We start from the raw sequence: 17,583 nt of genomic DNA on the forward strand, positions 1-17,583 counted from the left end.
CTAGATAAGTAATTTGAAAATTCGATAGTCGAATGCTATAATTTTACTTTTGCTCGCTTCATTGGTAAGATTTTTTTTTTTAAATTGAAATGTTTAAATTTTAAATATATTATAAATATTAATATATGTAGACAGTTAATTGTGATAATATTAACAGAATTTATATACGAATCGCCAGTTGTTTGGTTAAATAAGACGCTCGGAAAATCTTTAAATTACAAACAAATTTAATTAAATATATTTCTTCTTTTTATGTAAATAAAATAAAATAATTACACGCGTTTAGTGACATGTTATATATTTTTTTATATTTTAATTTATGTTATTTTGGTTATATGTTATTGATCCATATTTGGAACACTGTTTAAATTTAAATTTCAAAACTATTCTATTGCATTTTCGATCCTGATGATGGATGCTTAGATAGCCGAAAACGTTAGAAAAATTAAAAATTTTTGCTGGAACATGCTGGAACTCTTAAATACACATGTTGTTAACGAAAGGCTTTTAAGTCCAACCTGTATCGTTCTCATGTGTATTTATTTTATTTTAATTTATTATATGTTTTATATAGACTATTTTAATGTTTTCATTTTAAAAATACGCAAATTATTTGTTTTTCGAATTTTGTAAATTTAAATTAATACTACTCTTCTTGTTGTTCTTATCGCTTTTCTTAAACATAGGGCTCTTAGCTTGGGTAGAAGTGAATCACATCCCTTAGGTAGGCGTATTCGATGAAATGACATAGGAAACACATTGTTCATCTGGCATTTCGCAAGGAATCTAAGTTTAGCTTTGGCCCTAGTCAAGGCTAGAACTAACTTCTTGTATAACTTAGCCATAGCTAACAATAACTTAAACTTAACGCCTACCTAAGGGATGTGATTCACTTCTACCCAAGCTAAGAGCCCTATATTTAAGAAAAGCGATAAATTAAGTTTAAGTCATTGTAAATTTAAAAATAGTCGTTATAGTTCGACCATATTCTTTTCTCTAATTTGTATTTTAATACGTTTTTAACCTGGGGCACACATCTGAATGGGGTAGAAAAGTGTGTAAGGTGTAGTATATTTGTTTCCAGTTTTTCTACAAATGCTTTCGGTATAATCTATATTTATATAAATGAGGATATTTGTTTGTTTGTTTGTGTATTCTCTATACACTCCCATGTCGTTCGACCAATTGCTACGAAACTCAGCAGTTACGTTCAAATACTTCTAACTTACATAGATAATGTCGTACATTCCGCCCAAAATTATCGATTGGATTTCTATAAATCAATTAATTTCCATCTATATTCAATTTGCTGAGTTACGCGTAGCTCCATTTATTGGCAAAATTTAAGAAAATGATAAATTAAATATAATTTTTACAAAAAGAATATAATTTTAAATAATATATATTACATTCCCTTAATTACTGCGAGTGATACAGCGCGAAATAGACGCGCTATATCATTACTCAGACAAGTAGATTATAGCGCTTGTCTGCGTGGAATCAAACGTGTTTAAGCCTGTGAAAAGCCTATAAGTATTTAATATTCCACATCTAACAACTTGGATTTTTTCATTTCTGAACGGTTCTTTCTTAATTCTAATTTGGAGTCTTGATCAAATAATTGCAGATTTCAATTAATAAAACAAATTTATTAAGCGCTCGAATACTGTACAGAGTGCCGGCAGTACCGTGCACGTGGTCAGACAGACTGTCCGGGAGACAAAGACTAAAAACTAAGGGCACGGTAAGTGTTGCCAGGTTGGCCACACTAATAAGTACCGATTGGATACCACCGTACACTGGTATTTAATTAGTCGTGAGTCGGGCATGACCAACGGGCTGGCCACGTAGAGTTTTCCGAGTTTTCTTCACGTTAGTAACACCTAAATAGGGTCCAGCTTCCCATAAAAGTCTTCTTGGAATGCATCCCACTCGGCAGATCGTTCTCGTGTCGCGTTGCCTTAACCAAATAAAGCAAACTAGTTTTAACTAACGATTATTTATTGTGACATCGTTACAATGCTCTCAATTCTTTTAGCGATGTCTTGCCCCTGTATATCATACTTTTCCTGTTAGCAACAGAATCGTGCCGGTTATCTATCTAATTATTTTTAGGGAAAATTTTTGAATTAAAGTAACATGACTTCCGGTTTATGCCGGAAATTCATAAATAGTTAACCTGGGTCTTCTGTCCATAAGCTTTCCATATCTGGTCTCGACGTTCATCTATCTAACTTCTTTCTTGAGATGAAAGGACAGACAGGCGGACGACAATCGGAATTTATAGGCTACAATTTTTTCAAATTTCAACCCAATAATTTTTCTATTAACGCGATATTTACGAGAACAATCTCTTGCAAGTTGATACAATCTCTTGCAAAAATATAAACACTTTATTACCACATAAAAGCAATTATTCTCGCATTTTTTACAAGATTTTTTTATTTAAACAAGTCTTATATGAAATCTTTCGGACGTTAAGGTTAGCAACTTCGATCACATGCGGGGCATTCACAACCTATCCAACACGGATCACTTTTCAAATATTAATAGTACACCGGTATTAATTAGTAGTCGCTGACCATCCTCTCTTCCGGGGAGAGGTCAACGACTACTGTTGGTCAAATTACTTCAACCCTCTTGAACAGTTCCTTCTTTCTATCGGAATACGATTATGGTGGCATTCGAATAGGAAAATTACATAATACAAGGTTACCGGACAGCACAAAATATGATTTTAAGTAGTTTTCGAGGGTGCCGAGTTTAAATATTTGGTCCGTTTTTGGCGAAATTTGATTCGTTGACAGATTACAGTTTGATGTTCGGCTGTGAATGGTAGTTTCTTAGAGTTAACATTAGTATAAAATATATTTGAAAAAATTTAAGATATATTTTCAATTAGTGTCTACTTGACCAATGAAATTGTGTCATTTCGTACCATTCGAGTATTGTGATAAACATGACAATGATAGGCTAAAATAACCAAACTGTTTACATGGTTTTCGTTTTAATGTTTGTTATATTATAGTATTTGATTTATACCCTTACGTAAGATAACCCAAAGGTTATCTTACGTAAGGGTATAAATCAAATACTTTGTTATCTTACGCAAGGGTCACACCGCGTGACCAATCTAACACATTTTAAAAATTCTTTATTCCTCTGCTGTACACAATTTAAAATGTTTTAGATTGGTAACTTGGTAGGATAAACCCTTACGTAAGATAACCTTTGTAGTTATATAATTCAAATACTATAATGTAATATAATAGAAGGGTTAGAAGTACGAAATAATGCATTAGATTATTTCGTACTTCTAATTAGTCTTTGGTGTTGTTATTTTTTGTCCGGACAACGCTGGGCTCATCTGCTAGTACATTTTTAAATGAAAGAAAATAATTTCATATATTTGATTATAGGTTAATTGGCAACTAAAAAATGAGCTTCACCAATTTAAAACCTATTGCTTATCAAAATATTAGAAGATCTGAAAGAATTTTGAAGGAAGAAAAAGAAGGTAACAAACACAAGAAAATACAAAAAAGTCTCTTAGGTGATTTTGATTTATTACCTATGGAAATCCGATTTAGAATATTTTCTTACCTTCCAGGTAATATTTAGTTCCATCAAAAATATATGCATTTCATAAAAATTTGTTAAATATTAAAAATTTACACGTATAAATTATTACAGTTATAAAATGTATTTATTAAATAATTTAAAAAGTAATAAAATTCATTCACACTTACAGTACATTGTAATGCAATTCATAAACAAATATTAGAGGAGAAGAAGGTATTATGGAACCCCAATTACATTTTAGTAGATTGTAAACAAGGTATCATAACTACAATCACATTTTTTGTGCGAAAGTACCGGTAACTACTAAACTAAATGTTCCTAATTGGATTTTTCGCTAGTGTAACTATAAGTATCGTTTTTGAAGGTTTTTGTACAAAAAGTCAAAAAGTGGGCTTAGAGAAAAATGCTTTATTGTATGTCATATTACCAAAATGCTTTAATGTAGCCAAAAACAAATAGAAAAGTACAAAAATGTTAAATAATTACAAAATTATTTACTCCGATGTATTTTATCGCAAAAATGCTTTTATAATAGAAAAAAATGACCTCCATCAACAATATATATTCCAGCAGCTCTTTTTCGATATTCTCAGGAAGAATTGACTTTCTACCTAGTGNTGAAAATATAATTATTTGTTATATATTTTATTTTTAAATATATAGCGGATGATCTTAGCATTTTAAGTATTTCTTCGAAAGCAATAAGAAATCAAATTGAAGTTTATAGAGACTCGTCTTATGGTTTAGAAAACCTTATACCAGCTGTAATTACAAAGAAACTTACCTTTCCAATCTCTGTTGCTTTGGAGAACGAAAGTGTGATGCATTTTCATAAATTAGGTACTCTTTTTATTTAAATTAATTGACTAAATGCAAATGAAAAACTGTATATTCTAATTATAAATAATTGATATATTTTTGTTATGCCATTATAATTAGTTATAACTTTTATTGTCTATTTAGACTAGACCATTAAATATTTTAATTTTTTGTTAACACTTTTTATAAATTAAACATTTTATATAATTCATGATACAATACTAAATATTTTATTCAAGAAACCTATAATAAAAAAATATTTTCGCTTAAATACTCAATTTTAGATTCACTTAAATTGGAAACACAAACCAAATTCGAACAAATTCAGGAATTATTTAAAATATTTGTAACATTATTAATTTTATAGCCTAATATTAGGAAATATTAAAATATTTTTGTAGAGAAAAATAATACATATAAACTCATACACTCGAAATTTTTGATGCAAAAAACATTACACACGTTATATCTTTTAATATAGAGTAAAACAGAGATTTGTAAATCACAGACAAAAACTATATCTGTAAATCTCTTTTATGGGTCTGATATTCCTATCAGGAAAAAAAGAAAAAAAAAAATCTATTCATAGCAACAATGTAAGGCGATTGTTTCAGGAGTTAGCTAAGTAGACCGTTAACATGTTTTTTAATTTTTCGTAAAGATAGCGTTCGTATAATAAAACACATATTTAGACTCAATTTTGATTTAAGATTATAACTATGATGTCATGTTTAACCCCAACGATCACAAATTCGTGTAAATAAGATTTCATAATCCTACTTTGCACATGCCATTTTTTATGGGAATTATCAAAACGTGGCCGAGTGGATAAAACCACTAAACACTGGTAATTGGTCATAGTTTCGCGTCTCGCCAACGGTCTGGCCACGTAAAGTTTTTCGGGTTTTCTTCACATTAGTAACATCTAAATAGGGATCGGTTTACCAAGTCCTTCGGAGAGGCATTCCCCTCGGTAGATCACCCATGCCGTATAAACCAATCAAAGCACGAATACTTACTGCATTAATTGGCATCTTCCAATCCAATGCAATAAGTAAACGTGTTTTGATGATAATTAGCACACCCTGTGTCAATCATTGTGTAATCATATACAAAAAAACTAACAGTTATTTATATATGATTATATAGTTGTGTAAGTTAACGAATGGACTGCTTATAAAAGCAAATGCTATGATCCACTTTATATATACATTTTATACACATGCTTTACTCTATATTAAGAGATATATTGATAATTGTAGTTCCTCTTTTTCAATAATCGAAAAGAGTATAAAACCAATTTTTTACAATTAAATTCTTTAGCTGAAATTGACTTGTCGAAATAGGGAGAATTCGAAATTGCTTAAATTTGGTACTCCTTTTAATGTTCCTATTTCGGCTAAAATATTTAAGCTGTAGGAAAATTGATTTTGAACCGTTTCCAAATATTGCAGAAAAGGGACCACAATTAGTAAAGTGAATCATCACATGTGCAAAAAATGCATTCCTCAGAAATTAAAATATANTCGGTGCTTGCTTGCATTCTAGGATTTAAATTTATCTACGTAAAAAGAAGGAGTGGGGAAAGGAAGTGAAAGAAACAAACTTTTGAACTTTAACGATACGGAAGCCGTTAATGTGCAGATTACCTAGATACTCTGCAAATTACCTAGGTAATTTGAGAAATTGAACAATTTTCGCAGCTTTAACGGTCACCCTAGTTAATCTGCAGATTAGCTAGGCAATGTACACATTAACGGATTTCGAGCTTTAGCGGTAACATATAAATTATTTAACAGCCAATAATACTGTAAGTACAGTACTTAAATTTCATTGAATATAATAGTTATATATGTTTTAAATAAGAATTTCCATACATTTCATCATGGAAATTGCTTATGAATATAAATATCAAGAAAAAGTAATGTTGTATTTGTCCTGTAATGTTTTCATTTAAACCCTTTTTTATTTTTTGTTAAAGTAATATTACCATACTAATAAATAACTATTTCTAGATGCCTTGTATGTGGTGTATACCTGGTTGCNGCAGATTACCTAGATACTCTGCAAATTACCTAGGTAATTTGAGAAATTGAACAATTTTCGCAGCTTTAACGGTCACCCTAGTTAATCTGCAGATTAGCTAGGCAATGTACACATTAACGGATTTCGAGCTTTAGCGGTAACATATAAATTATTTAACAGCCAATAATACTGTAAGTACAGTACTTAAATTTCATTGAATATAATAGTTATATATGTTTTAAATAAGAATTTCCATACATTTCATCATGGAAATTGCTTATGAATATAAATATCAAGAAAAAGTAATGTTGTATTTGTCCTGTAATGTTTTCATTTAAACCCTTTTTTATTTTTTGTTAAAGTAATATTACCATACTAATAAATAACTATTTCTAGATGCCTTGTATGTGGTGTATACCTGGTTGCGCAGGAAAATATAAAGTGAAGTGATATCCAGTGCTTATATTTAAGTTTCCACAGGATTTGATTTGAAAAGCAAATCAATGGATTAGAGAGAATTTGTAGAAAAAAAAATAACTTATTATTTAAAATGTTTTTAACAATTATGCATTAAAAAGTATGAATTATGTTTAGGTGAAAATATATATTAAATTGTTAACTAATCTGCATTTCCACTTAGCATATTCTGTTGTAATGTATTTAATATTTTATATATATATGTTTCTGTAAGGTTAAAAATACTGTATTGTCTAATAAAGAATGTAAAAAAAACTTAATTTGCAATTTACATTTGTTGTTTTTGATTATTTTATTATTAAAGTAAATATACAAAAAAGCTTAAAAAATGCAAAACAGATAAAAGTTACTTCTTGATGTTTAAAAATGTCTCAGCATTAAAACCTTTGATATCACGTAACTTAGTTTAATGTTAAAATGATTGCAAAATTTTCAGTTAATGTCAATACACACAAGAGCTAGTGAAATTATAAATAAGTGCCTTTTATCAAGTTTTAGATGAAATGTCTATAACTGTTATGTAATGACTGCCCGCTCTCACAACAACAACACAAAGTTTAGGCTGATCGATCAACATTTCCGATTTTAGTAGGTTGATCAATCAGCGTCATTCAGCTGACCAATCAGCGCATTGTNTCACTGTCGTCAGTCCGTTGGAAGCTCTCGAATGACGCCGTCGTCGGATGTTTCTATGAGTTTTAATTCGCTTTCGACGCAAGACAATTTTTCTTATGAATAAATAGATTAGTTTTTTTATCAAAAAACTTTATTTATGGGAGTAGTATTTATTGTTGGTAAGAAAAAATTTGTGGCTCTTTAAAAACTTTGAAATTTTGTAAATTGTAATTTTTGGCTCTTCCAACTCAAAAGGTTGCCGACCCCTGGCCTAATAGATTTCGGTGGGTTAACGTCATTCAGCTGACCAATCAGCGCGTTGTGCCATCTGGACATCTAGTCGCGCGTATATTTTCTAGGCACTTTAGTGCTACGTATAGACATTGCAAAATTTTATTTTTGAGTATTTTTTAAATATAAGTATACTAAATTATTTATTTATTTATTAAAATAATTATTAATACGTTATATCTTGAAACATTGCAACAACTTTATTCTTCTAAACGCATTTAAAATTTAAAATCGGGTGAAGTGCGGCGCTAGTGTTTGTCGATCTAATGTTTAGTGTTTTGTCTGTGAATGGCACAGTGAAACAACGAACGAGTTCATTTAAGTTAATTAAATATCGTTTTATATTTTAAACCAAAGAATTGAATATCGTCCATTACTTTCATTCGCCGTTGCTCGTTTGAATTAAGTCTTTTGCGATAAATTGAAGATTTCAGGTAAATTTTTAAACTGACAGTTCTTACTTGCATTAAGAAGAATGCTTTTATATAATAATTAGTTCGTAAGAATCCAAGTTTTTCGATAAATAATGCAAATTTATTAATTACCTTCAATTACATTCGTATACCAAGCTAATAGCAACACGCTGTGAGACATTTCTGTATATTTTTACGACGAGAATGAATAATTTTCGTGAATTTAATATTAAATTATTATTAATAAACAACTCTTGTTAAAATTTACACTTAAACGGAATAAAACTGTAAAAACACTAAGCTTGTTTTGGTAAAGGAACATGTGTTATCTGCATCGGTGGCCGGCGCCATATTGATTTGACGACGTCATACCACGTTTTCTTATACGTTATTATAAACTGTGTATTACTAGAAACAATAATAATAGAGAATTAAATTAATAAATGAAGATTTAAAAAGAATAGTTCAAACGACTTTTCTGTGAGTCGTTAATCATCACTTATAACTTTTTTTTTTGAGTGACGATGTTTTGGCATTTAAAAAAATTGTTAAAGCAATGAAAAATCTGGCACGTCTCGAATTTCAGAGGTTATCAATCTAATGGATTTAATGGCACTCCGATACTTTTGTTGTTTGTGCCATTAAATGTTAAAACATTACTTAAAAGAAAGAAAAAAAATGTATATATAAAGTGTTTTTAAATTATTACAGTAGAACAATTATTGTTCCAAATTGTTGAACAGAAAAAAGTGTTCTGTGCAGTTAAAAATGTAACAGATCATTGACTTGTGTAACGCTGATTACTTTTCAGTTAGGTGATGTAATTATAATTTTTATATCATTTTTCTGTTCTGAGTTGTGTAATTTGAAACTTCCTTACAGATAAGTATGGCTTTAGATACATACATACAGAAAAATTAATCACTTACTATATAAATTTTAAGTAAAGTTCGTTTTTTTAATTTATCACGCAAAGCGTATTAAACTTGAAAGTCTTGTTATATTACGAAAAGTTATAAAATAAATACATACATTTATGAGATTTAATTAAAATATATATAAAATAAGCACCCGCCCACTTACTCTGGTTTTTCTGTGTATACATATTGTAATTTGTAAATAAATTATTCAACTTGAAATTCTCGGTATGCGAAACTGTAGATTTAAGTGACCAGATAAATCATTTTTCTTTTGTATACTTCTAGAAAAAACTCATACGGTTTATACTGAATTTTTCATGTTTACATCAAAATAATGCTTTCATTTACGGAATGAACCTAAATAGGCTAATACATATTGTAGGCGTAGGTGTTGGCGTATTACACAAGTTTACGCGTTAATGAACTGTTCGGTAGAATATATCCGTCCAAATAATCGAAATAGTAAAACGTGGCTTCCTATCCTTGGTAATTTATTCATCAGGTTCGAACAATTTGGTGAAATGCTACGATAAAATTCCCTCCCTGTACCATTTATTGCCACCCAAACTGCCCTAGTTTAAATACTAGCTGAGTCAAGTCTGATGAAATAATTTTTACGGCGGTTGTTAAAAGGTTCAACTACAGAATGACAGGAAACAATTGAATAAACTGGGACGGAACAGTTTTAAGAAGCCCTTTATTATTGATAAATTGTAGTATTTATTCGTGTATCCGCTGTACAGTTAGTTGGTTTTGCTACGTTCATTTGTTTCTTGTTTATCTAATTTATTTATTTTTGGATGTCGGTTTTGCCAGATTTAAGTCGAATTATCATACGACAAAAAGTTCGATCCTGATTTAAAGTGAGAAACATTTAGCGCTCGATAAAATATGGCGCCGGAATGACGATGCGTAGAAATTGAGCCTTTGTCAAAATCGGGTTATTTTTTGCGTTACGTGGAATGTTAATATAAATTGCTACTAATTTTATAATTTAAAATAAATAAATCAATTTAATCGTTCCATCAAATATATTTTTTTTGCCTGAAGCTAACAATTACATGATACTAGTAATACAAGGATCGATTTTTTTTACGATCGATAAAAATCGATTGTTTGGAAAATCAGTTTATTCCAAGATTTCGCTGTATAAGGTGATGATAACAAATGCTTTTATAATGGAGAATCACGCATCGACGACGACGAATTTTTTATATTAATTAATTGATGTCGGAAAACCGTATCCGTTTCGTTGCTTTCCGCTTCCGCACGTTCTCCAAAAGTCACGTGCAGAACAATAGTCAATAAACAGATGTGACGTAATTACTATAATATAGTCTGAGCGTAAATCACGTAATATGAAGAGATATGCGCTTTTCGCACCTTCCTGTTCGTTATTTCTACGTTTTTCAGTAGAATTCTTGCAGTAATTTACTTAGATATAACCACTGTCAAATGTGGAGTCCATTTCCTCCTAAAGCCATAGAAGTAAATGAATAAAAATAATATATTTAATGTACAAAATTCAATAATAAATTATTTGTGATGTCATCACAATGCCTGGCTGAATTTTTTGATCATTTTGAACGTTTGAATTGAAATAATGTAACTTCTGGCAGATTTAATCAGGTATATAATTAATTGGGACCGTCTGCCCCTAAGGTTTCCATATCTGGTCTTTAATCTAGCTCCGTTCTTGAGATTAATTAAGGAAGGACAGACGGATGACAGTGGGCATTTATGTCTACAACTTTTTCAAATTGCAGCCCAATAAAACAATTTTTCATCACTTGTTGAAAGAAACTTTATTTACACATTACTATTACATCATATCCTTTTAACACAAAAGATTAAATTTTGAGTCTCTGTATCAAGGGTCTGGGCCAAATTACCTGCTGGCTTTCTCTAGCCTGACTTGATTATAAATAAATTTGTAGATATAGAAGAGCTTTTCAAGCTAAAACAGCTTGAACTGGCTAGTTAATATTTATATCATCTAATTTTAATTGTTGGATTGATGCAAAACTTGGAATGCAGTTCTAGCTCGGGCAGATATGTAAATGATTATGGTTTTGGTATGATTGGATGTAGAGTCTTGCCAACAGAGGCTTTCTTACTTCCATTCCACCGTGATAAAGGCTCTCAGAGGCTACTTTTTTAGTGTATGTCTTTTTGTTTGTTTATTGAGAGTTTATTTATACTGCTAGATGTGCTTCTATGATGTAGTCGAAGACACTTTGTCCAGTTAACAGACTTTCAGAGGGGATGCATCATTGGACTGAGAGAAGTGGGATGGGTATTTTGAAGAATTGCCCACTACAAGGTGGCACTTCATCACAAAATTCTATTTTTGCCAAAACCATTTCCAGGCACTTTGCAAGAGGACATTTGGCTACATGTCACACATTATATTGATAACCATCCACAGTCACCTTTGTTTGCAGCATTCTTAGGTGATGATCGTTGTAGACTCTTATTATTTTTGCTTCATTTCTACAACATTGAACATTGCTTGAATATTTCCAATGTTTCCAGCATTTTTAAGACCATATTGAAAAATAATTGTATTAATCATACTTGGAATCCCTATCTAATGCATGGTGATCATTCTTTGATAATCCCACAGAGTAATTATATATAAAAATGTGTAGGCATGTGGAATTCCTGTTGTTCACTTTATTTTATAATTTTATTATTTTTACACAGTTTTTCCTTAAAATATACTTGTTCAAATGTAATTATGTATATGTAAATATATATAATATTTTAAAGAAATTTATAAATAATGTCATTGAATGTTTGAAACATTCCAATTTGCAATTTCAAATTTTGTAGTTTCTTTTATAAACCTGATTCAGATTTCAAACTGAAAATGTTCTGCAAACTCCTTTTGCTGGAAAAGTTTGTAATGTGTTCATTTTATTACAAGTTATCTATTCCAGTTTTTATTTTGGATTTTAATCTGTCTTTTACTTTGTAAAAAGTCAAGTTCATTATGAATCTCAATTAGTAAAAGATAAATTTCAGGCCCAATCTTGTCTGTTTTTTTTTTTCCTTCAGTCTTCTCAATGTATTCTTTGTCGCAGTTTAAAAATGACTACAAATTTTCCACCAGAAAATTTATTTACAGCTATTACTATTAAAAACCTGCCTTTATTAACATATAATTAAAAGAAATTAGTTTTGCATAATACATATTTAAAAAATTTAGGAAGGTAAAGTTCTATGATTACAAATGGCAGTATTGATATGGAAACTCATCTGTTTAGAAATAAGTTATTTAATATTTCATATATTTCATGCACAAAGCTAAACAAAATATTCTAGTAATAAAGTATACAGATGAATTTATGAAGGTCAGAATCTAATATTATAGACAAAAATTCTTAATCAAAAATTCATATAGCAGTTGGTCACATTTAATTGAAAATTATATTGTTTATGATTTAGAAAGTGATAATGGTTTTGCAGAACTTGAATAAATATTTATCTAAAAACTAGTTTCTCTGCCAAAGTTCCTTAATTTAGATTAGGAAAGATTTATTTGTAGATTGAATATTTGTATTGTCTTGGTGGTATCTCATATCCATTTGGAAGCTATTCAAAATGTTAATCATTTTTATAATTTGATATATGAAAACAGTAATATGTACTTTACTAATGATATTACCTTTCAAAAATGTCATCTGATAAAGTGAAATGTTCAAATTATCTTAATAATAAATTAGGAATTTTGACAATATAATTGTAATGTTCAGCTGAAAACTCAGTTTTCAGCTCTCCAATTTTTCTATTTTTTTTTTAAGGTTTAAACCTTAAAAAAAAAAAAAGAAAAATTGGAGAAGTTTATTGGCACATTGTTTTCTTATGCGTCTTTTCTGTAAACATATTTTATCAAATTTTAAATTAATTTAAATATATCTGATGATAAATCTAATAACAAAGTACAGTTGTAGTAATATTTTGCATGTTTTGCCAATAAAGTAAAAATTAAGCAAAGCAATGGAAATTTTTTTATAAATTATACAGGAATTCTATGTAGTGATTGAACTTAATAAAAAAACTTGATTTTTTTCCCCTAAAGTTTTATATGTAAAAGTAAAAAAATTGATAGGTCAAATGATGGCAAAACTCATTTCAAACAGTATGTTATCCCGTGATAAAATTTTGTAATTTTGTTGAAAAAATTTTATACTGATATGATACAAAGATTGTTTATGTTTATAGTTTGTAGATAATTTACAGAATAACATTTTATTTTGATGTGTAGCTAAAGTCATGTCCTCACTGACATAAATGCTTGAATAGAATACTCTTTTTACAGAAAAATAAAATGGTATAAGTTGAATGCTATCAGAAATCTCAAAGAAAAAATACACAGCATAATCCTGTCTTTGTTTTGTTGTGTGTGTCGAGGATTAAACTTAATGCTAGTAGAAGCCTAGCCATGCAGATAGTTAATTTTTAGCGCCATCTACCTATTGCTGAAGATATCATTAATTAGCTTCATATTTTAAATTATGGCAATTTTGGTTATAATTATTCTTCATTTAATAATAATAAATACATGGTCATTGAAAAAGATGTCCAAAATTCATGATTAAATAATGCATTTTATTATATATCAAATGACATACAGAAAAATAGTTGTTTTTTTTATACTTAGTACATTTTAATGCAAGTACTCCTCATTGCTTGGCAAACATCTGAATGACTGTTGAACTCAGATTCACTTGATTGTTTCTGGCACAGTAGTTGCTATAGTATGGTATAGTAATTTTAGGAATACCAAGCTGCAATGAGTAATAGATTTCTTTAGGCTGCACAAATTGCCTCATAAACTCCACATTCGTTTCTAATATAGTCAACCTGGTAATTTCTTAATGTGTACTTCCAGTTTTTTTTAAATGCTTAAACCATCAAATTATGGTCTTGTCCACAGGCATCTTGACATATGTTATAACTGATTTACACTGAGCACAGCACAAACTGTGCTTTCTGTTGCATGGTTATCATTGTAATGACCGAGTTGATGCACAGTGGGATTTGCTACTGGGCACTTTCATGTTATGCACACAGATCACACTGTGATCAAAATGAAAATGCTATTTTAAACTTTCTTTAAATAAATGCTTGTATTAGTTTTTCTAGAATAAAGTACAGTAGAGCATCTATCTGAAAGTTGGTTATCCGAAAGCATTCCAATCGGCAAATTTAAATTTTCGCTAGTGCTGTGGCACTGCAATCTTTGGCTATATCTTGGGCTACTCCAATATTTTTTTTGTTGGTGTGTGTTTTAGCTGGCAGCACTGGCACTATTGTGTGATGTTTTTCTGAGGACTGTGTGTCATGTTGAATCGAACATTTTTGATAGTAGATCAACTTCTAAAGTATATTTTTTTTTGGGGGGTTTTTATATTTTTCAATATATTTATTTTATTTGTACAAAATAAAAAAATAATTTTTAACGATACAATATCCACGATTATTATTTTAAAAAGTTTTCTTTAGGCTAACATCGATGAAAATTCAACGCAAAGCGATACGCAACGGAGAAAAATTTCAACACTGGATAGGTTAATATATTTTTTCGTACATAATTAGTTATCCAAAAAATAAGTTATCCGAACAACCCCATTCCCCAATTGATTCAGATAAACGACGCTCTACTGTAATACTAAAAGGTAAAAACTAAGGCTGTATTAAAATAACAGAATAGCTAAAATATTATCCTTAGTATGAAAAACCCTAATTTGGCAACACAAACAAGAGCCAACTTATGATCATCTACACTTTTTTGGTCATTGGTTGCATAAGGCATCAAGTTATGCAAGTGATTAAGTAAATCAATGCTTTCTTACTGGAGGAATAATGTGTGATGAAAGTAATGTAATATGAGCATTGCATTATGTCATGTGTAAAGATCAGATTTTATTTGCTGTCACTTTTACAATAAATGCATTCATTTGTGTAAAACTGCCAAATCACTTTCATTGCTCAATATTTTGGTTGTCATCTTCATGCTCCAGTGGTGAGATTTGTGCCATCTTGAAAAAAATTAGCCCTTGTTTCTGGCATTGCTGAACTTTCATTGGTTTTTACAATGAATTTGGTCATCAATCATTGTGATCCCACTGTAGCCACTTCATTAGGCAAGCTTTATCATTTGACCATTTACGTAACTGTTAAACCATCACCATTGCCCAAATGATATGTCATAGCAGATGTTAACCTGTTATCATTTAACAATATGACTACCAATGTTTGTTTACACAATATAATAAATGAAAAATATCGTGAAAAATGAAGTGATTGTTGCAACAATTCTTGAACCTGTTTGTAAGACTACACTTGCATTCAGTTGTGAAAATGAGATTTCTTCAAAAAAACATTACCTCAACAGCTGTGCCAAAATTTGCCTATTGACAGTGGGCTATACGTGACCTCAAATTAAGTTTAAACTGCTTGGCTCATTCAACAATAGAATCATGTGTGTTCTTTTTCCAGATTGTTTTGTCCAATTTTTTTTTTTACATTGTTTTGGTGTACTTTTCAGGTGATATTTCATAGTCATAAATAACAGAAAATTTATATTGTTTGTAAAAAGCAAGAGGTTATAAAGCAGTAACTTCACTATATGATGTATTCAAAACTATCCTTAGTTATAAAATTGTCTGCTGATGATTATAATTAATGTTTGTTATTTCACAAGTAGATTACAAAAGGATAGAAACAGATCTGTTTCTTTAAATAGTGAATATTTTAATAATAATAAAAAACATAGGAATCAATTCCTTATTTTAATAAATAGATTTGTACATTTATTTTCTTTATCAGAATTAAGCAAATCTATAAACTGTACAAAGGCTTCTCTTCTTGACCTGTAAAATATATTACTTTTAAAATAGAAATAATGAAATAAACTGTTATTACTAATTAATCAAATATATTTATTCATAATTATTTTTTCTGACAGTAGCAATTATTAAATATGTGCTCAAAGTAAAAGCTGATCCTATATGAGATGTAATAAAATTTTAAATAAAAAGCAGATTATATTAGAATGAATAACTAGTTAAAGTCTTCATGAATATAAAAATTTAAATAAAATATGGAACTATCATCCAATGATGATTTTAGGTAACTCCAGAGTAGCAAGTGTCAATTCGTGTTACCTTTTTATGATAAGTCACTTGAATTGTAACTGTAGACATAACAAGTAATATGATAAGTAACACAAATTGATACTGTGTAATGCATTAAAAATATCCCTGGTCTATACTGTATTACTCTGTTTCCACTAAGCTAATGTCAACAGTTGGCTTCTTTATGTATCACCTGTCATTGATGATGATGGTGATAGTGGACACATCTATACACAGCTGCACATGTCAAATCACGTTTAGGAACATCTGGTATAATATAGTGATATTATTGGCTGTGATTGCTTGGCTGATAATGTCCCTTGGTGTGGATTTGTTTCAGACACTTACTCTTTGAATGTTCCAATATTCACTCAACTGATGTGGTTTGCTCACCCCATGTGATACACTAACACCTGAAATTCGAACTAGACCGAGGCTGTTTTTTGCACACCACCCTGTATATCTATGACTATTTATATTATACTATCATTCATTTGTAATCATATTTCTATTGCAGCGGTCATAATGACGGAACGATGGAGAGGTTGTACGCTATCTGTGGAATGCACTCTGGGTACCATAGAAGGATTGGTTTCAAGTGTTGATGCATCAAATCAAACTCTGACTTTAATAGAAGTAGTCAAAAATGGAGCAGAATATGTGACACCTGAAATTACAATTAAGTAAGTGTGTATGTTAGTACAGTAGAGCATCGATTATCTGACTCAATTGGGGACTCGGGTTGGTCTGATAACTGAAAAAATTGGATAATCGAAAAGAATGAAAAAATACATTATTAGTATAGTACACTCACTGCCAAAAGTTAAGCACGGAGCGATAAACTGCAAAAAAATCGACAAATATAGCTGTGATTGACACAACATGTGGCAGGACAGTAGCAAATATGTTTATGCATAAAACAACACAAAGAATTACATAAAAAAAATGAAAACAATACTGAATTTTCATGAAGTATAAGATGAAATCATATTGGAATCATTAACAAAACGATGTTTAAATCCAAAACAAACAAACAAAACCAACATTAATAGGGTAAATGGTCACCCCTTATCCTTACACAAAGTTTACAGCGTGTAACCATGCNCCACCCACCTCTGCAGTGAATTGCAGCCTCTCAAATGCAGATTGCTTTACAGACATGAACATTTTCTTCTCTGTGCTTAACTTTTGGCAGTGAGTGTATATTAGCATATTAGTATATCCCATGTAATTAGTATATCGCTATTAACATACTTCACATTGAATTTTCATCGATGTTAAGCCTAACAAATTTTT

At 29.9% G+C, this 17,583-nt stretch overlaps 2 protein-coding genes across 4 annotated transcripts in view; one reads left to right on the plus strand and one right to left on the minus strand.

The window, feature by feature from the left end:
- LOC111624775 (enhancer of mRNA-decapping protein 3-like) overlaps window positions 1-17,583 on the plus strand; it is a 21,100-nt gene continuing 3,517 nt past the window's right edge. Inside the window, exons 1-4 of one of the 3 annotated variants that reach the window (XM_023367710.1) lie at window positions 1-64; window positions 3,420-3,610; window positions 4,246-4,422; window positions 16,805-16,970. In XM_023367710.1, the coding sequence (XP_023223478.1) occupies window positions 3,439-3,610; window positions 4,246-4,422; window positions 16,805-16,970 (515 nt within the window). In that variant the 5' untranslated portion in view covers window positions 1-64; window positions 3,420-3,438. Of the gene's footprint in view, window positions 65-3,419; window positions 3,611-4,245; window positions 4,423-7,957; window positions 8,244-16,804; window positions 16,971-17,583 lie in introns of those variants that run through there. The other 2 variants (XM_023367711.1, XM_023367712.1) reach the window with 2 other exon arrangements.
- Window positions 15,938-17,583, minus strand: part of LOC111624776 (U3 small nucleolar RNA-associated protein 15 homolog) — a 25,180-nt gene continuing 23,534 nt past the window's right edge. Inside the window, exon 14 of the mRNA XM_023367713.1 lies at window positions 15,938-16,023. The gene's annotated coding sequence lies outside the window, so the exon portion shown is untranslated. The remainder of the gene's footprint in view (window positions 16,024-17,583) is intronic.

This window comes from Centruroides sculpturatus, unplaced genomic scaffold (genome assembly GCF_000671375.1).
Source record: "Centruroides sculpturatus isolate CEXI.00-Female unplaced genomic scaffold, Cexi_2.0 scaffold330, whole genome shotgun sequence".
In the NCBI taxonomy this organism is placed as follows: domain Eukaryota; kingdom Metazoa; phylum Arthropoda; class Arachnida; order Scorpiones; family Buthidae; genus Centruroides; species Centruroides sculpturatus.